Source organism: Hemiscyllium ocellatum, chromosome 26 (assembly GCF_020745735.1).
Source record: "Hemiscyllium ocellatum isolate sHemOce1 chromosome 26, sHemOce1.pat.X.cur, whole genome shotgun sequence".
Classification (NCBI taxonomy): domain Eukaryota; kingdom Metazoa; phylum Chordata; class Chondrichthyes; order Orectolobiformes; family Hemiscylliidae; genus Hemiscyllium; species Hemiscyllium ocellatum.
In genome coordinates, this window is record NC_083426.1 from 20368047 (window position 1) to 20389376 (window position 21330).

General features: G+C 41.5%; 1 protein-coding gene across 5 annotated transcripts in view; it reads left to right on the plus strand.

Annotated features, from left to right (window-relative positions):
• LOC132828382 (membrane cofactor protein-like) overlaps positions 1–21330 on the plus strand; it is a 58681-nt gene that overhangs the window by 16533 nt on the left and 20818 nt on the right. For 2 of the 5 annotated variants that reach the window (XM_060845436.1, XM_060845438.1), the window contains exons 5-8: positions 2433–2615; positions 4172–4357; positions 7094–7141; positions 13753–13773. In XM_060845436.1, the coding sequence (XP_060701419.1) occupies positions 2433–2615; positions 4172–4357; positions 7094–7141; positions 13753–13773 (438 nt within the window). The remainder of the gene's footprint in view (positions 1–2432; positions 2616–4171; positions 4358–7093; positions 7142–13752; positions 13774–21330) is intronic. The other 3 variants (XM_060845437.1, XM_060845439.1, XM_060845440.1) reach the window with 3 other exon arrangements.

Consider the following 21330-nt stretch of genomic DNA (forward strand, 5'->3'; position numbering starts at 1 on the left):
CAACAACTTAGCCACTACCGAGGTCAGACTCACTGGTCTATAGTTCCCTGGCTTGTCCTTACTACCTTTCTTAAACAGTTTCAGAATCTCTTTAATGTGAGGTTTAGAATAATTTTAAGCTGGGAACAGATTCCTAATTTTTTTCTTAAACACAGAATCATTCTGTACTTGAGGCTGAAATGTTACTGCAAGGTTGTATTTAAAATGATTAATTTGTCTCGATTAAACAGACCGTCTTTTTGAATTTGTGATTCAAACTCTTTTATAAGACATAAGATCTTTCTAGTTAGAATTGACAGTGGGGCAGTCTTGGTCTGTAAAAACAGCAAGTAAGTTCAGCCTTCTCAATATTAACTTTTTATAGAGCTTGCATTTCATAACCAAACATGGCTACTTAAAATCATCAAAGTCTCAATGCAATTAAATTCATTCATGGCAAGAAAGGACAAAGATAATTTTCTACTGGATTCAACAGCCTCAGTACTAAAATGGTCTCTCTGGTGTCCTCTTGAACTCTCAAGTCTGGGTTTTGTAATAGCAAAGACTACTTTTTCTGTCTGCCCTGCTTCCAAGGGATAATAAGAATCCATTATAACTGGCAGCATGTAACTGTTAATTACGAAGTTTTTGGTTGTATAGAGTTTTTTGTTTTAGGGTCAGAATCAAACACATTAATTTCACAAGGGAATGGCTGTGAATGTTTATCACTTGGTGTCCTGTTCTCTCTTACTCAGAGGCTGTGGCAAATGTCCTTTAATTGTTTTACAGCATCCCGTTATCACTTGGTAAGCCCAAGCGTCCCTATCTTTTTGCATATAAGTCCCCCTCCCCCAAATATGAACATGTGTTCTATAATGGGGCATTACATTTTACTCTAAATGTTTTAAGGCTATAAACTTTCTCAGGTTTTTTTCTCCCAGTGTGCAAATGCCAGATGTCTGAGTAGAAGTCTTTAAAGTGAGAAAGAGGAAGTTTTAAAGGAGATGTGCAAAAGTTTTTGTATTACAGGATGTACGTAAAACGACCACCTTAGTGATACATTTGCAATATATTGGTACAACATTCTGGTTTACAGCATTGATTGGTAATGATTAAATGATTTATCAATGTGCTCATTCACATGCCCATTTACTCACTCAGAGGTTCATTATTATCTATTTCATGACTGGCGGTATACAGAATTGGAGATGGTAGCAGAAGCTGCATTTAGTTAAAATGTCTTCCAGATAATGTTGTTTTGTTAGTGAATACAATAAAATGCTTTTACAATGAAATCTGATTAGCTAGACCTATCTAGCTATTCTTCATTACCTTTATTAATAAGAGATACATTGTTATTATGCCACAAATAGTTGGAAAACCGCAGCAGGTCAGGCACCATCCGAGGAGCAGGAAAATTGACATTTCAGGCATGAGCCCTTTATCAGGAATTGACGTTAAGCTTATCCCCAAAACATCTATTCTCCTGCTCCTCAGATGCTGCCTGAACCTGCTATGCTCTTCCAGCACCAGTGTCTACTCCAATCTCCAGCATCTGCAATTCCCAGTCATTGGCAAGATGATTCTATCACCAACATTTTAACTCTTAACACTGAGGAAGCCAAGTCAAAAAATTACTGTAGCAATTTCTCCCATTAAGAAAATCAAAACTGTTGGTAGTACTAAACAGTAAAGCACATCTGTGGGAATAAATATTAACACTTCAGATGGATGATCATCCATCAAAAAAGTTGTGTACTTAATTGACTTGTTTATATATCACTGGGTGAAAATCCTAGATTTTGTTTGCTAATGGTAATGAGGACTAATATTGACCTAAGAGTAAAAAGTGAGGTCTGCAGATGCTGGAGATCAGAGCTGAAAATGTGTTGCTGGTTAAAGCACAGCAGGTTAGGCAGCATCCAAGGAACAGGAAATTTGACGTTTCGGGCCAGAGCCCTTCATCAGGAATGAGGAAAGGGTAGGCCTATCTAGTTCAAAAGAATATTCACCTATAACCACCTCCTGACAGTAACTGTAACTGAACTTTCTCATGATGTGCACACCCTGGGGGGGGGGGGGGGGGGGGAAAACAATGTGGGTGATAAACTGTTTTTTTTCTCTTACTACCTCCCTTGCAGTATATTGCTTTCCTTAGATATGTAATTGGGATTTTGCGATGAGTGGTTTTGCAGATACAAAATTGAGGAAGGCATTATTTTTCCAGACATCGTAATGGGCCCCTGGACCTGGCTTCACATTCGCACAGCAGAACTGACTTGCTGAATTCCATCATTAAATGTATAGTAGAGACCATGAAGAAAATGACTGAATACACTGCCGAACAATGTAGTACATTCACACGTTATTAATGAGCGTGACTATAATTCATCAAAGAAAAGTTGTGATCGAACAGTCCCTTCCGATCATTCAATAATTTTCATTTTCTCTAGCCATCACATGTAGTGATCTTGCACCTATCAGAAATGGAAAAGCTCCGGTACCACCTGGTGACTCGTGGACATATGGGATGGTCGCAGAATATTCATGTGATGATGACTACTCATTGATTGGCGCAGCAGCCCTCACCTGCCAAGTAGATGGCACGTGGGACAAGGAACCACCTGACTGCAGAGGTACCTAAGTACAAGATCAGAATCAGCTTTAATTAAATGTTATAGCTGGAGTTGGGAAAGTTGATTCTTCATATCTTGGTATCTTATGCTTTGCAGTCAACTGTTGATTTTCATTATGGTGGTAAAAACAATGACTGCAGATGCTGGAAACCAGATTCTGGATTAGTGGTGCTGGAAGAGCACAGCAGTTCAGGCAGCATCCAAGGAGCAGCGAAATCGACGTTTTGGGCTAAAGCCCTTCATCAGGAATACGAGCAGAGAGCTTGAAGCGTGGAGAGATAAGCTGGTGGGGGTGGGGAGAAAGTATGCATGGTTTCCTGATAGGAAATGAGGGAGGGCTACCTGCACAAACTAAGACATTTCCTCTGCATTTGTTGTTTCCCTCCAATGGATTAGCAGAAATGAATCGAGAATTAAGTTAATGCTGAGTAGAGTAGACTTCCCACTAGGGTGAAGATGTTGTGGATGATGAGATTCTTCTAGACCATCACAGAACTCAAATGAATTGGTCTCTCCAAACCAAGCAAGACCTATTTGAAATCCGTCTCCAGTAGATGATAGCTGAGTCCATTAATCATTGTAGACTGTAGACTCAAATTAATCATGATGCCAACATTTGGTTTGTGTTGTGGGGGTGAATACAGCCTGTCTTTTTTTTTACTTGTAGCCAGCAAAAAGGGAATATTTAATGCTCCAGTTTATAACTACCCAATTGCTTACCTCTGTGTTCCTCTACTGAACAATGACCAGATGTAGTTTTGCAGCGGGAATTGAAGGCAGATTGCTGGTGCCGCTTAGATTTGATGTAGCTACAGATGGTAAACTATGGCATTATGGTTGAATAGTGTCAGATGTACAAGGGAGTGTCAGCCATTTTCTGTCAATTGCCATTGTCTGCTAATGAGCAGTGTTGCTTTGTGGCTGGTGTACCATTACACTGCTGGTGAGGGACAACCAGGGAATACCAACACTTGCCTGGTTGCACGTCAGCTTTTCAAAGGTGCACAGAGAAGGAATGCTGGTCTTTGTGGATGTCCAGTGAGTGGAGAGTTGATCCAGGAATGGGGTGTTTTGAATACTATGAGCAGTTTTTGAGCACCCAAGGAAAGATTTAAGATGTTTGGGTCGGTTCTTGATTAGTAACAGGATCAAGGGTTATGGAGAGAAAGTAGGAGAATGGTGTTGAAACGGAGCAGCTATGATCAAATGGCAAAACAGACTTGATGGGCAGAATGGCCTAATTTTAGTCAATTTTATAATGGGACTGGAATTGGAAATGAGGAATATCTAGGAGTGGGGTGGGTGGTTAAAGTGCATTTGGTGGGATAAGGGTTGAAATCTCAACAAGAATCCCTCAATGTGGCAAATCATGCTCAGCCAATAAACAGAAGATTCAACCCTACCTGTTTGTATTTTACTGGAATTAGAAATTTTTTGGTATGTTGCACAGTTGTAAAGAGGTTCTTGTAGCCTTTAGAATGAGCACAGTTTAAAACTTTTTTTGACCTTGAAATTTGGACAACACAATAGTTAAGCTTTAAATGTTCTTTTCCCAGTTGTTGAATGTCACCGTCCTGACACACCTGCAAATGGCTACATTGAAAGAGGATTTGGACGCAAGTACAAGTATCAGGACGAGATAGTCTTCCGCTGCAATGAAGGTTTTGAAATGATTGGTGCGAGTGTCATTAAATGCAGTGAGAATAACAGCTTTGTGCCATCGCCACCTATTTGTAGATTACGTGAGTAACCATCTCTTCAACTGGAAATAGTTTGTTATTGTCAGAATTAAAACGGAATTGAACTGTGAAATCATGGGTTGGACATTTTGGGGATGGGAGGAGGTTTGCCAGTAAATTGTTTGCAATCAGTGCCCTGTGGAGATTTTGGGCTTCCTCAGATTAGTGGAAAATTCCTAAAGTTGCGGTCTTGTGTTCAGGGCTGTGCCACAGCCTGTGGTGTGTGCTGACTCCAGAACCAGCAATCACAAAGGAGTGGGGATTTCAACTTCTCTTCCACCATGTTGGTTATTTGAAATCTCTAACATTCATTCAGGTATGCCGGAATGTTTTTGTTTTTTGTTTTTGTTTTGTTGATGACTATTTTCTTTTCCAGGGTGATTAGATTTTTAAACGTTCTTGGCAGTGGTCTTGTTCAGTTTTAGAAGATTTTCACTTGCCTTTGTTCCATACATATGTTTCAATTCTTAACATTCTCCCTGTATATTAAAAGGAGGATCTGTGAAAATACTTTTTATTGTTATAGGCTGTCAAAGTAGTCAATGACATTACTCCAGCACCACATTGAACACTACAATCTGTTGCTGTACTCTCATTGACCATTATCTTATCGCAAGGCTTTCTTTATAGTCAGCAGGGAGGATATTTCACCATTGAACAGAAAATCCAGCTCCATATATTTTAATGTGGATCTTGTTTCAATTAGCATGCTTTGTTTTTTACAAAAAAAGCTGTGAAGTTGTTTGCTACTTGGTGACCTAAGGCATAACAGAACAATTTGTTTTTTTTATTAATCACTGAAATAAGTGATTCAGATGTAGCTGCTTCCCTACTTTGAACCATTTGAGGAGAGGGATGAGAAGAAGCAATGAGGCAAGAGCTGGGGTGGATGAGGGATGCAAAAGAGGAGTGGGATTTGCGACTGGTACCTTGTTTATCAGGTGCCTTGGGTTCAGAGGAAAGTCATTCAATCATTGTTCTTTCCATTTTGATTTTTTCAAATATTAATGGAGGGAAACTCCAGCTTCATTAATTCATCAACTTACAGATAATTGATTTTATTAACTGTGTTTAATTCTTCATGTATCCAGATGCGCATCGGTACTTTGGTTCTAGTTTCCAATAACCTCTACCCTCTATTATAGGTACTCCCGCTCAAAAAGTTGTTTTGGTCCCAGCTTTCGCTGAGTAACAAATGCTTAGTGTAGTGCTCAAATCTGCCCTCACTCCAGTTATGCCAACACTGATTATAATTACTTACTTTTTAGCACCAAGTGTTGAATAATTGAGAAATCTAAGTTTAAAAATGTATTGGTGGAAATGTTTAAAAAGACTTCATTGTTATATATTTATAGGTCGCTATTTAAATGGTCAAATTTGCACATCTAATAATATCTACATTTTAATTCTCCAGGAACTTTCTTAGGGTGCCTGTACTTTGATTGACAGTTCGGGACTCTTTTTTTTCTAGATGTATAATTCCACCAGCAGCAACTGCAAGTAGGGTCACGGGAGGGGAGTGGGGATATATGAATCCAGGACCTGGGTTTGCTGGAGGTTGGAGAATGAAAGGATGTGAGCCTGGACTCGGCAAGTTCAGTGAGGTGGGTGGAGAGGAAGGATGAAGTGGGCATGAGGGAGAAGGTGTTGGAGAAGGAGGGAATGAATGTGTAGGACAGACTATTTCTGAAAACGGCTGTGTCTTGGTGGAGCTTCACTTCTTTGTCTGGATAGTATAGAGGGTTTGGCTGAAAACAACCTGCATGAGTGCATAAAATAACAATCTACAGATTACTTTGAAAAGTGTACCTGCGCTCTTATTTTACAGAGCATACAATTAACTGTGAGCTATAATAATTACACGTCATCGTGCTTTGTTGATTTTGGCATCTGCAAGTTAACTTTCATTCTTTAATGCATTAATTTCTGGGATTTGGCTATTACCACTTGCAAGACCAGCCTTTGCTTTATCTCCACCTTTGAGTTAAATTGAGGTCACAGTGAAAAACCACTTGCAAAGTATTGCCTTAATCTTTTGCAGTTTCTTTTTTTCCTTGTATACAATCCAGGCAGGTCACGTTCTGTTGTGATTTTATGAACTTCATCCTGTGTTGCATGCAATAACTGCACTAAATTGGATTTTTTGAGCTGGTTAGGTCACGTTAGTAATTTCTTTTGTTTGCAAGTGTATTTGTTCAGCTTTGATAGCAATAGAATGTAAAAGAAATGTCAACTATCGAAAGGGCCAAGAACAAATTGTTTAAAATAGATCACAAGTGGTTTAATATATAATGCCTTATCATAGATTTTCAGAACTCCACATCCACTAATTTTCAGACCTTTTTTCACTACTCATAATTGGTGCATGCATTAGATGGGGAAGTTAGCACCTGTCTGTCCACAATTGGTGATTTACGTGGCATTTCTAGTACGTTCTGAGTGTGATGCTGAACTACTCAACAAAAAAATCTACTTTTTAATAGATACTCATTGGTACAGTCTCTGTATATAAGTTTCATGGAATATTCTAGAATGTGTCCTTTTTTAACATTCTTTTGAGGGAATGGCAGTTTTTTTTAAATGTTAACACTTGTCATTTTGTTTGGACAATGTATAGAAACTGGAACAACTACAACTGAAGTTTGTGTGAAATGAACAATTTATTTAAACTGTCCTTTTTAGAAGCGGTCATGGTAATGCTGTCCATGTGACTCTTTTCAATTTTCTTTATCTATACAGCACCAACATCTAAACCTAAACCTAAACCTAAACCCACTACAACAATTGGTGAGTGCATGTTTAATATAGTGACAGTTACATAATATACAGAAACAGGCAGTTTGTTTGAACCAAACTGGTTTTCATTGTTCATACAATCGTATCTACTGCCATGTTCCCAGTTAGCCTAAAACCAACTTTTTCTAACCAATTCTTTATAACTGAAATGAAGGTTGTCTGTTGAGTACACTGAATACCCAATCAATTTACTACTTTTTGTAGTAAAAATACCTCCTGCTCTATCTTTGCTTCTCTTAAAATTTTAATCTCCTTCAATATCTGTTATGATCCTGGACAAAATCACTGTTGCAATCTGGTTAGAGACTAATAACTAACTTTTTTTAAAGCAGGCAAAGTTTAAAATCTCAGGTATTTAATGCATAAAGACACAAAATTCTACTGTTTTAAGTGAGGAACAAGAGGATGGCCAGAGTGAGGGTTGGGCCATTCAAGGATATTGAAGGGAACTTGTGCCTGGAGTTGGAGGAAGTAGGGCAGGTTCTTTTAAATGAATATTTTGCTTCAGTATTCATTACTGAGGGATCTTGACATTTTGAGGACAGCATGAAACAGACTGATGGAAGAACAGGAGGATTAGATTACTTAGTGTGGAAACAGGCCCTTCGGCCCAACAAGTCCACACCGACCTGCCAAAGTGCAACCCATCCATTCCCCTACACTTACCCCTTTACCTAACACGGGCAATTTAGCATGGCCGATTCACCTGACCTGTGCTGAAAGTTTTTTTTTGAAAAATCTAAGCATAGATAAATATCCTGGGCCAAATGGGATATAAGACCTAGATACTACAGGAACCAAGGGAAAAGAATGCTGTGCCTTTGACTATATTTGCATCCTCGCTGTCCACTGGAGTGGTGCTAGATGTTTGCAGGGTGGCAAATGTTGTTCTTGTTCAAGAAAGGAAATCGGGGATAATCCTGGGAACTACAGACTAGTCAGTCTTTTGCCAGTCGTGGGCAAAGTATTGGAGAGGATTCTGAGACAGGATTTATGATTACTTGGGGAGAACCAGAGTTAGCATGACTTTGTGAGTGGCAGGTTATGCCTAAAACCTTATTGAATTCTTTGAGGCCGTGTCAAAGCACATTTTGAAGGTAGAGCAGTGGATGTGATGTACATGGATTTTAGCAAGGTGTTTGATTAAAGGTTACTCATGGTAGGCTCCTTAAGAAAATGAGGCATGTGATGCAGGGAAATCTGGCTGTCTGGATACAGAATTGGCTAGTCCATAAAAGACAGGTGGTGGTAGATGGAAAGTATTTATTTAGCCTGGAACCAGTAATGGAGATTGGTTCTGGGTCCTCTGCTCTGTGATTTTCATAAATGACTTGGATGGAGAAGTTGAAGGGTGGGTTAGTAAGTCTGTGAATCACACGAAGGTTGGTGGAGTTGTGGATAGTGTGGAGGGCATGAACAGGATGGAGAACTGGGCTGATAAGTGGCAGATGGGGTTCAACCTGGAAAAGTGAAATTGTTCACTTTGAATGCAGTCTGCAGGGTTCTTGACAGTGTGGAGGAGTAGCAGGATCTTGGGATCCGCATTATAGATCCCTCAAAGTTGCCACTCAAGTTGATAGCCTTGTTAAGAAGGCGTTTGGTGTGTTGGCTTTCATTAGTAACGAGATTGAGTTAGAGCTGAGGTTATCCTGCAGCCCTGTAGAGCCCTGGTTAGATAATACTTGGAATAATGTTCAGTTCTGGTCACCTCATTATAGGAAAGATGTGTCGGCTTTGGAGAAGGTGCAGAGGAGGACATTCCTTATGAAAGGTTGAGGGAACTAGGGCTTTTCTCATTGGAGCAAAGAACAATGAGCGGTGACTTGATGTGTACAAAATGGGAGAAAGTGAGGACTGAAGATGCTGGAGATCAGAGTTAAAGGATGTGATGCTAGAAAAGCACAGTTGGTCAGGCAGTACCTGAGGAGCAGGAGAATCTACTATTTTGGGCATAAGCTTTTCATCCGGAATTCCTGCTGAACAGCTTGTGCTTGCAACAGGTGTACAAGATGGTGAGAGGCAGTGGATAGTCAGACCTTTTCCGAGGCAGAAATGCCTTATGAGGGGGGCATAACTTTAGGGGTAATTGCCCATAAACCTTCCTCCAATGTCGGAGTTAGGTTCTTTACCATCACTGCTGGCAGTGCATTCCACGCACTCACCACTGTGTGGAGCCTGATACATTAGGGACATTTTTAAGCATCTCTTGGATTAGCACATGAAGGGTATGTAGGTTAGTTTCCTCTTGGAATAGGATAAGAGGCTGGCACAACATTGAGGGTCAAAGGGTCTGTGCCTGTGCTGTACTGTACTGTTCTATGTTGACCACTAAAATCAACTTTACGTCAACTTTATAAATCAACTGAATTTCTCACGACCCACCCAGACATTAATTCTGTGGGTGATCAAATCTCATTTAAACTTTACCACCACCAAATATCCATTTTTGAAAATCTCTCCTCTTAACTTCCCCAATCATTCCAACTCTACCTCAGTGGGTTAGGACACTGTTGGAATATTGCATGCAGTTCTGATTTTCCTTCCTTTAGAAAGATGCTCTGAAACTTGAAAGGGTTCAGAAAAGATTTACAAGGATATTGCTAGGGTTGGAGGATTTTACTTATAGGGAGAGGTTGAATAGATTAGGGCTGTTTTCCCTGGAGTGTTGGTGGTGAGGGTTTATAAAATTGAGGGGTGTGGATAGGATAAATAGACAGTCTTTTCTCTGGGGTGGGGGAGTCCAGAACTAGAGGGCATAGGTTTAGGGTGAGAGGGGAAAAAGATAAGAGACCTAAGGGGCAATTTTTTCATGCAGAGGGTGGTGTGTTTATGGAATGAGTTGCCAGAGGAAATGGTGGAGGCTGGTACAATTGCAACATTTAAGAGGCATTTGGATGGGTATATGAATAGAAGGGGTTTGGAGGGATATGGGCCGGGTGCTGGCAGGTGAGACTAGATTGGGTTGGGATATCTGGCCGGCATGGACGAGTTGGACCGAAGGGTCTGCTTCCATGCTGTACATTTCTATGACTCTGACTACTCGTGTCCTGGTGGTTTAATCCTTTCCTCCTAGTGAACCCACAGGATTCTTAAGACTGCCTGTTAGCATTGAAAATCTGGCGCAATTTCAGCTTTTTGCCAAATAGCTAGCTCATCTTTTGAGGTACTGCTACTTATGGACTTATCCTTGCTGAACTATTTGCTTTCTAGCAGACCAGTTTCTTTCACCTTTACTGAGTTGACATGCTCCAGTGCTGAGCTGCTATAGCCCAGCAGAATAGAGTTACCAAGTTGCTTCCCCAAGTACCACCAGTTACTGTGCAAGCTATCAGCATTTATTTTGTGTGGAGTCCCTCTTCCACTCTCCCTAATCATTTTGCTGACTTAAAAATAACCAACTGTTCACACCCTTGATCTGTTTTGAGTAAATAGTTAATTTATGAAAAGGCTAGCGGGCCCCAGCCCAGTCCTAGACAGGATCAGATGGACAAGGTTTGTATAAAGATTTGTAGCTCGGGTGCCGGTTGCATTGGTTGTGGGTATGTTTGCCAAGCTGGGAAGTTGATTTGCAGATGTTGTCACTTGTCTAGGTGATACTTTTTTTAAGTGCTTTACAGCCTTCTGTGAAGCGTTGTAGTACTATCTTGAATCTTAGAGGATCCTCTATTATCCGAATGAGATGGACCCATGTATTCGTTTGGATAATTGGTTATTCGGTTAATTTAATTAAATGCCTTTTCCTCTGGGGCTTGGGTTTTCTGTAAACATCTGCAGCATCGCGGCACGCGCGAGCCCCCATCCAGCTCCCCCTCGCTCCCCCCATATAGTGCTTGCATACATTTTACTACTTTTTGACAGGTTCCACCTTTCTTCTGAAGGACAATGTTGGAGAGGTTATCTGGGGGAGTGGGGGGGGGTTTAGGTTACACACCTATGTAGAACTCCAGGGAAAGTGGGGGAAGAGACATAGGGTGGGAGGTCTGTTATTTAGAGACGGTGCCTGTGCTCCCATCAGTCCAGGACTGTTCTAGGCAGCACTTTTAATCATTATAAACAAAATACGTGATCCGTGTTGGACACACATATTTGGTATAATGCTTGTCGGGACCTCTATCTCCTTTGGATAATCCAATTTTCAGATAACTGGTATTCGGATAATTGAGGTTCCTCTGTATTTGGTTCTGTTTGTGTTTGTGGAGTTTGTAGAGGAGTGCTATGCCTCTTAGATGCTGCATTAGGACCCCTTTTTTTTCAAAAGGGCTAAAACACAACTGCAACACATGTTCTGCAAAAAGGAGGATAACACCTGTACAGAGGCTTCATCAAGAGTGGATATCTCTGCAACCTCATTCTCAGATGTCTAACTGACAATGCAGTGAGGACATGCCATGCCCCAACACACTAACCACTCTACCTTGTTTTAAAAAAAAATCTTGGAACTGACAGCCAGACCTCTCCGACTACTCTGATCCCTGACATCCCATAAACCAACAGCCACGCTTAGACAACAACTCACCAGAACAAAAGAATCTATGCCATGTGCAAGACAAACATAATTTACAAAGTTCCATGCAAAGACTGCAAGAAACCCTATATAGGTCAAACAGTTGACAAAGAGCAACCCACGTGCATTAACTAGCCACAAAACGCCACGATCAGCTGTCCCTAGTAGCTATACACAAATGACCAGGATCACTAAATCACCTGGAACAACACAACGATCAGAGGACAAACTAAACACAGGACAGCCAGAGAATTTCTAGAGGAATTGCACTCTTCCAAACTATCATCCACAAACAGACCTGGATCCAATATACCAGCCACTACAGCGAACAACCAGAAGCAGCAAGAACAGAACCAAACGAATTCTAGAAGAAACAGTATTGCAGCGCTTCACAGGAGGCTGCAAAGCACTGAAGATTTGAATTAAGGACAATATGTCTACAAATCAACTTCCTTGCTCAGCAATCATACCCACCACCACAGGATCAGATGGAATCAGCATTTGAACGTTTTGATTTCTATTTGAAATGTGGGCATCCCTGCTTCCTGCCCTGAGCAATGTCTTCTGTTAATGCTCTATCTCTATCTTTTAGTAATGTTTTGTTGTATTCCTTTTGCCTCAGGCAGAGATTCCCCAAATCGTTCCACTGTCCCCTCTCCTCTTGTAGCCCCTATATTCAACAGATTACACTCTGCCATGTACTAACCACCAACAAAATGCCACCATTAAAAGCATTGCTCCCCAATCACCTTCCTCTTTGAGAATTCTAAATGGACTTAATTTTCTGGCACACTGGTCTGCACTTCAATCATTGTCTGAATTTTTCACCTTTCTGTGGTCTTGTACCTCTTCTCTCCTTACCATTTTAAGGCTTCAGACACTGCAGGTCAAGCTGCAGCTGATTTATATCTTGCCATTCACAGCTCAGAATCCTGTTTGCTGTGTAGTGGGGAACCAAAAGCAGGTGAAGGGACTACTTTTTTGTGGAGGACCTTCATGTAATTGACAAGGCACAACCCAATCCTCTGCCTCTTGCTTAATTTTCTCTGGTAAAATAAAGAACTGCTGGAAATCTGAAACAAAAGCACAAATTGCTGATGTAGTTCAGCGGGTCTGGCACATTTGTGGAGAGAAAGAGTTAACATTTCAAATCTGGTGACTATTTGAGTTTCTACCTTGTTCTCATGCTGACTTGTCTTGTTCTTCCAGTGTTGAGTGAAGTACTTTGTGAGCTCCAAAGTACACTTTTGATTAAAATACTTTTTATAATTTCACTGACTTCAGCCTGCAATCTCCTCTGCTCTGCAAGATTTGGTTTCCGATTAGCTTTTCCAATGTTGTTTGCTTGCAAGTGGCAGCTGTTCATCTTTTACCATTTGCTGCTTGTGACATTTGTTTTTCTACTCAACCCAATGCAGCCTCCTTCAGCTGTACTGCTAATATTTGCCATCTTCAACCCAAGCACACCCTTCTGTTTTTTGAGTCCTCACCCAGCTTGATTAAACACTTCTAATTTTTTGCCATTTCTGAAAGGTCATTAACTGGAAATCCAAGCGTGTTTATATGTACAAAGTGTTTCATCCGATTTTAATAATAATTGTTTCAGACCTACCATCAAAAATGGCCTATTCTTGCATCAAATTAGATGTGGATACTGGAATCTGTGAATCCATTAATGGATGAAAATGTGTTGCTGGTTAAAGCACAGCAGGTCAGGCAGCATCTCAGGCCTATTCCTGAGATGCTGCCTGACCTGCTGTGCTTTAACCAGCAACACATTTTCAGCTGTGATCTCCAGCATCTGCAGACCTCATTTTTTAATCCATTAATGGAGATTACCTAAGAATGTTTCTTTTAAAATAAGGTGCTAATTTGGTTATGGATTCAGTTGATCAACTGTGTCATAATCCACACTGCATCCTTTACGCACGTTTAGTTTTATGGCAGTACTACTTCATTTTTTTTAAAAAATCCATTTGTGTAGGAACTGCAGCTTCTACCTCAAGTGTATTAAACAGAATTCAGTGTATTTAAATGCTATTTTATGGCAACATTGCCCACCTGACATTTTTTTTTCTTCCTCTCATTCCCTCTACAGTACCTGCTACTACAACAGTTGGTGAGTGCATTGTATTAACTTGATACCTACAACCCTGCTCGAGATACGGCAGTTTAGTCCAACCAAACTAACTTCTGTTTTTCATATGAGCAATTGTCCTAGTCCTGTACGCTTTGCCCGTTCCCAATGTAGCTTTATGCCATCTTCCTAAACTATTATTTCAACTTGTCTTGTATTTTAGACCACCCAACCATGAAGGGTTTGATTCTAAGTTTCCACAGCCTGTCCTTCTTGCTCCAACAGTAAACAGCCAGCTCCTGTCTCCTCTCTAGGAATTATGAAATAAGACTGCTGAAAGACAGCTTTTATTTCAGTCTGTTGTTACTGTCTCACTGTCTGAATTCTTCCTATTATGATTCTCTGTCGTGCTTACATGCCCTCCATCACTTTAACAGTTTCAATTAGTTGGCCTTAAACATCTCTCTTCACCACGAGCAACTAACTTCTCTGCATTCCAACTCTTACCAGAACAGTCTGCTCCACTCCCTTGGAAAACTGCTTCAACCCATGTCTACACTAGCACCTCTCTTTGCCTGGGTGACATTGTTCTCATTCTGAGCAGTTCTCCTTGACTATATATGCTTTCTTTTAAAAGAGATTGATTGATTGATGTATCTGAATTTCTGGTGGAGTCTCACCCAAGCCCTCTACAATTCTAGCAAGATGTTCTCACAATTTAAAATCTGTTTTGTAATGACAGCCAACATACTATTTGTCGTCTTAATAGCTTGTTATAAATACTTTAGTAACAATGTGTTCTTTCTAAATCTTTTGTTTTGAAGAGGGCATGGGTACTCTGTTACAAGTTTCATGTCTCTTAAAAAGTAAATTTGCTTTTATTTGTAAGTGATCAACATCTCATTTACCCCCATGTACTCCACCTGCTGCCTAGCTTGCTCATTACTGGTTTATAACTGTTTTGCAGCCCCTTCACAAATCTACTTTTCTATCTAACTACTTATTACACCTGCACAGTTGGATATGTTACTTTGGGCCTTTTCTTTGAGGTCATTGAATTAATTCATTCTTTTGAGTGATGCAAGGCTTAGTGGCAAGCTGAGCATTTGTTGGTCAATGTTAACTGGCGGTGACGGTGAACAACTTACTTGAACTGCTGCAGTTTAATCTGCAGCTGCTTCACTGTCAGGATGGTGCGCTTTGCAAGGTAACCTGCAGGTGGTGGTGTTCTGCATCTGCTCCCTTGTCCTACAATGTGGTGTGATTGTGTGCGTGCTTCTAAGGTGCTGTTGCATGTCATGTGATGTGCATATTGAATGTGGTACATGTCCATCAGTGGAAATTGGAATGTCTAAGTTGACAGATCAATTAGGCTACGTTGCCCTTTTTAGTAGAGTTCCTTTTTTAGAACTATATTGTTCAGTTAAGTAGAATCAAACTCCTGACTTGTAGATGGACAAGCTTTGGTGAATAAGGAAGTGAGTGACTCTGCAGGACTTGCAGTTTTAACTCACTTTTGCAGCTACAGTAGTAGATAATCCTGTTCAGTTTTTCGCGTATATTTACAAATAAAGGAATGTATTAGCAAATAGTTTTAACTTTTACAAACTTTTTTTACAATTTTATTAAAATACCTGTATTAAACAAATGCCCTAGTTAAGATAACTGACAAATCTATATCCAAATAACTCGAGTAGGGCTGCCATGTCTTAAAAATGGTCTGTGAGGTGCACGATGTTTGTGAAAATGTCCAAGGGAATGTGCTCCATAATTAATTTCTGCCATCCCAGCAAGCCCGGCGGGTTTTCAGACACCCAGTTTATCAGAATATTCTTCCGTGCACAGTATGCAAAAGTATTAGCTTCTTCCCATGCCCGTCTAAAGATAGTAAATTCGGTAGGCCTAAGAGGAGAGAGATCTAGTTTACTTTAACTTCAGTCCTCAATACCCTCCCTATCTCTCCTGCCACGACGCTCCAATAAACACTGAACCTGTGGCATGTCCAGAAGCAATGGATCAGAGTATCTACAGTTATTTTACATTTGGGGCACACTGAAGATGCCCCCATTTTTTTAAACTTCGCCAGACGGTGTAGTGCCAGATGTGCCCTGTGCAGAACTTTTAATTGCAAAGCGCATGTTATGTCACAGATTGAGATCTTTCTAGCATTCTCCCATATGTTCGTTCTTGTTTTTAGAGGAGATCTCCCCCTCCTAGCTCTTGCTCCCAGATCCCTTAACTAGTTAATTGCCTGCTGGGTGGCAGGATATGTAGGTACTAGTGGAACGTAGCAACAACCTCTGTATTGGACTTACAGGGCTTAGCAAGAAGCATAATCTTCTGGGTGAAATCCCTAACCAGAAAGAAACAGAAAAGATCTCTGCCGGGCAACCCGTATTTGCTGCTCAGTTGCTCAAAAGACATCATAACCTCAACCTCTCCCTCAAACTAGTCTCCCAAACTAGAAACTTCCCTCTGCCCATAGTTTGAACCCTAGGTTCATCAACCCTGTTCAGAACCCTGGCATGCCAACTATAAGCGTAAGTGGCGAAGTCTTGGATAAGCAACCCTCACTCTGCATCACCCTCCAGGCCTTGACTGTACTAATGACAATAGGGTTCCAACAGTGGTCCATGACTGTCCTCCTCTGATCTGTGAACAACAGGCTAATAAGAGGGTAGTTTGCCTGGCAGGCCTTAAGGTAAAAACACTGACTGCAGATGCTAGAAACCAGATTCTGGATTAGTGGTGCTGGAAGAGCACAGCAGTTCAGGCAGCATGTTTGGATCGTTACCTACCCAATTGCAGACAAAGGACAGATGGGAACTCAATTGGTACCTCCTGATGTCTGGGAAATATATTCCTCCCCCTCCTTGAGACAACTGCAACTTAGTAAATTTGAGGGGCTGTCCATGATGCCAGACAAAGGAACCAAACCATCCCATAAGCTTCTGCAGCGTTGACCTGGGAAACATTTATAGGGAGCAAATGAAGAACATTCATCTTGAGAGAGATTCGGCCCAGCCATGAAATTGCAAGATCTCTGGAGATCTCGCCTAATTGTCGAACGAGTGAGCAAAGTTCATACAAAATAACAGATCAAATTTGGGGGTAATAAAAATGCTTAAGTATGGGAACTTTGCCTGTGACTGCTTAAAAAGGAACTTAGTCACCTTCAACTTCTGGCACGTTAAGGTTCTCCAAAGGCATAGCCTCCAATTTTGCAAAGTTAATCTTATATCCTGAAATAGCCCCAAATGAATTGATACATTGTATCAAATGGGGTACAGAGGTCCTCCGGTTTGATTTTAAAAACAGAAGGACATCATCCGAATGCAGTGTAATCTTCGGTACCCTCCATCTCACTTTCGGACCAATTATGTGAATGTTCTGACGAAGAGCCACTGGCAGAGGCCATATCGTCAATGTAAACAACAATGGTGAGAGGGGGCAGCCTTGCTGACTACCCCTACCAATCATAAAATTCCCAGAGCTCACCCCGTTGGTGATTGCTGCCAGAGGGTGACGATATAAAACCTCCACCCACCTAGCAAAGACCCCACCCAACCTGAACTGTTCTAAGACATAAAGACAAGGCCATTCCACCCAGTCAAATGCTTTCTCTGTATCGAAGGAAATCAACAACCCCTGAATTGATCGTTGCTGACAAACTTGGACCATATTCAGCAACCTTCTAATATTAGAGGATCTCCAGCCCCTTACAAAGCCTGTCTGGTCCTCTTAAACAATATCGGTCAACACCTTTTCCAATCTCGGTGCCAGGATGTTGGACAGAATCTTGAAATCTGAATTTAATAGAGATGGGCACAATCCTCAGGAACCTTCCCTTTAAGAATCAAGGAAATACTAACTTCAGTCAAAGATGGTGGTAGATATAGAACATTACAGCACAGTACAGGCCCTTCAGCCCTCGATGTTGCGTCGCCCTGTCATTCTAATCTGAAGCCTATCCCACCTATGCTACTCCATCTACATCCAAATGCCTGTCCAGTGATGACTTAAATGCACTTAAAGTTGGCAAATCTTCTACCGTTGCAGGCAAAGCATTCCATACCCTTACTACTGAGTAAAGAAACTACCTCTGACATCTGTCTTATACCTATCTCCCTCACTTTAAAGTTGTGTCCCCTCGTGTTTGCTGTTCCCATACTTGGAAAAAGCTCTCCCTGTCCACCCTATCTAACCCTCTGATTATCTTGTATGTCTCTATTAAGTCACTTCTCAACCATCTTTCTAATGAGAACAGCCTCGAGGCCCTCAGCCTTTCCACGTAAGACATTCCTTCCATCCCAGGCAACATCCTAGTAAATCTCCTCTGCACCCTTTTCAAAGCTTCCACATCCTCCTCATAATATGGTGAGCGGAACTGTACACAATACTCCAAGTGTGCCATACCAGAGCTCTGCATAGCAGCAGCATAACCACCTGGTTCCAGAACTCAATCCCTCTTGATGAAGGCCAAAACACTCTATGCTGCCTTAACAACCCTGCCTATTTGGGTGGCAACTTTCGGGGATCTGTTTACATGGACACCTAGATCTCTCTGCTCACTGCACTCCCAAGAATCTTACCATTAGCCCAGTACTTACACTTTGGATGGAGTAATCGGAATGCATCATCTCTCACCTGTCCACATTAAACTACATTTGTCACCCCTCAGCCCAGCTCTGCATCCCATCTGTCTCTCTGCAACCTACTACATCCTTCATCACTATCCACAACTCCAACGACCTTAGTGTTGTCTGCAAATTTACTAACTCACCCTTCTAAGCCATCATCCAGGTCATTTATAAAAATGACAGTGGACCCAACACTGACCCTTGCGGTACACCGCTAGTAACGGGACACCAAGATGAACATGTTCCATCAACTACAACCCTCTGTTTTCTTTCAGCAAGCCAATTACTGATCCAAACCATATACACCACATCAACTGGTTTACTCTCATCTATCTGTTTGGTCACTTTGTCAAAAAAGTCAAGAAGATTTGTTAGGCATGATCTACCCTTCACAAAACCGTGCTGACTGTCCCTGATCAGATTATTCTTTTCCAGATGGTTATAATCCTATCTCTTAACCTTTTCCAACAACTGAAGTGAGACCCACTGGTTGTAATTACCAGGGTTGTCTACACCACCCTTTTTTTGAACAAGGGAACAATGTTTGCTATCCTCCAGTCCTCAGGCACTATTTCTGTAGACAATGATGATTTGAAGATCAATGCCAAAGGCTCGGCAATCTCTTCCCTTGCTTCCCAGAGGATCCTAGGATAGATCCCATCCGGCCCAGGGGGCTTGTCTATTTTCTCACACTGCAGTATTTCTGATACCTCTTCCTTGTGAACCTCAATCTCTTCTAGTCTAGATGCAAGTATCTCTATCTTCCTCACCAGCACTTTTTCATTTTCTATAGTGAACACGTTGAAAAATATCTTTAATGCATCCCCTATTTCCTCTGACTCCACACACAACTTCCCACTATCCTTGATTGGCCCTAATTTAACTCTTGTTCTTTTTTTATTCCTGACATACCTATGGAAAGCTTTGGGGTTAACCCTGATCCTACCTGCCAACAACTTCTCGTGTCTCCTCCTGGCTCTTCTGAGCTCTTTTTTTACGTCTTTCCTGACTTACTTGTAACCCTCAAGCACCCTAACTGAGTTTTCACATTTTGTCTTAGCATAAGTCTTTTTCTTGACCAGCGATTCCACGTCCTTTAGTAAATCACGACTCATGCGTTCTGTATCTTCCTGCCTGACAGGTACATACTTATCTAGGACACACAGGAGCTTTTCCTTGAATAAGCTCCACATTTTTAAAAGTGCTCATCCCCTGTAATTACCTTTCCCATTCCACGCTTCCTAAATCTTTCCTAATTGCATCGGAACTTCCCACCCAGCTGTAACTCTTGCTCGGTGGAGTACACCTATCCCTTTCCATCACTAAAGTAAACCTGACAGAATTGTGATCGCTGTCTCCAAAGTGCTCACCTACCTCCAAATCTAACACCTGGCCAGGCTTGTTACCCAGTACTAAATCTAAAGAGGCTTTGTCTCTTGTTGGCCTGTCTACATACTGTCAGGAAGCCCTTCTGCGCACACTGGACAAAAACTGACCCATCTATAGTACTCCTACTGTAGTAATCCCAGTCAACATTTGGATAGTTGAAGTCCCCCCGATAACTATCCTGCCTCTCGCTCCTATCGAGAACCATCTTTGCTATCCTTTCCTCTATATTTCTGGGACTATTTGGAGGCCTATAGAAAACTCCCAGCATGGTGACTTCTCCTTTCCTGTTTCTAACCTCAGCCCATACTACCTCAGTTAACGAGTCCCCAAACATCCTTTCTACAACTGTAATATTGTCCCTGATCAACAATGCCATACCTCCCCCTCTTTTACCACCACCTCTGTTCTTAATGAACATTCATTCATGAATATAGGAGTGATTGTACACCTCCAATATCTGCCCTGACAGAATCCCTATAATCTCTTAACTCACCTGGGAGACCATCTGGGCCCGGTGCTTTCCCACTCTGAAGTTGCCTAGCTGCCTCCTGTATTTCCTGAACTGTCAAGAGAGCATTAAGGAGAGAGGCCTGTTCCAAGGTTCCCCTGGGAGGTCCAGGTTCTTAAAAAGCCTCCATTTTAGCCCTCTTGTCCTCTCAACCTTCAGATGATACAATTTAGAATAAAAGCTCCAAAAAGCCTCCATCGTTTTAGCATCATATGTAAGGACCCTGGCGCTGTCTCTGATTGCAGTATGGATTAGGGAGCACGCTTTTTCCTAGTCAGGTACGCCAAATACCTCCCTGGCCTATCCCCATATTCGAACAGCCTTTGTCTAGCAAAAGCAAGTTTGTGTTTTGTGTCAGTATTGAATTCAAGGCAGCCTGGAGGGCTGATCTGCTGTAGCTTAGTCACTGAAGGCCATGCAAAATTTGTCACCTTGGCAGCTTTCAACTGCATCTCAAGTAGATGTTGCTGTTCCTCCTTTTGTCGTTTCCGGCTAGACGAATAGGAAATGGCTAATCCCCTCACAAAGGCCTTGTCAGTCTTCCATAGCATAGACTGACTACTAGCCGTACCTGAGTCGATAGTCAAGAATTCCTGAAACTCCTTCAAAAATATTTCACAAATTTTGGACTCCTTTAGGAGGAAAAGGTCCAAACACCAGTACTGCAAACCTAGCCCTTCGCTCTTGGCCTTAACCTCCAAATATACCGGCGTGTGATCAGAGATGGCTATATTCCCAATTTTACAAACCCCACCCCCGCCATCATAATGTGCTGTGTTCCAAAAGAACTCAGCTTAGAGAAAGCACTAATCAAAAACTTGGGTGGGGGGGGGGGGGAGGAATGTGCTGGAGGACAGTAGACATTTAAAATGCCATATTCCTCTCCATGCATCAGGGCTTTAAGTATCTCGAATTGTCCCTGCTGATCTTTCACCTGCTCTAATAATGTGAACGGAAGATATTTCCTGGATAAGTACCGCCACTCCCTATTTTAGTGGTAAAGGATAAAAAGAATGCCTGGTTTTAACCCCCCTGTTGCAATTTCAGGTGTTCCCCATCATC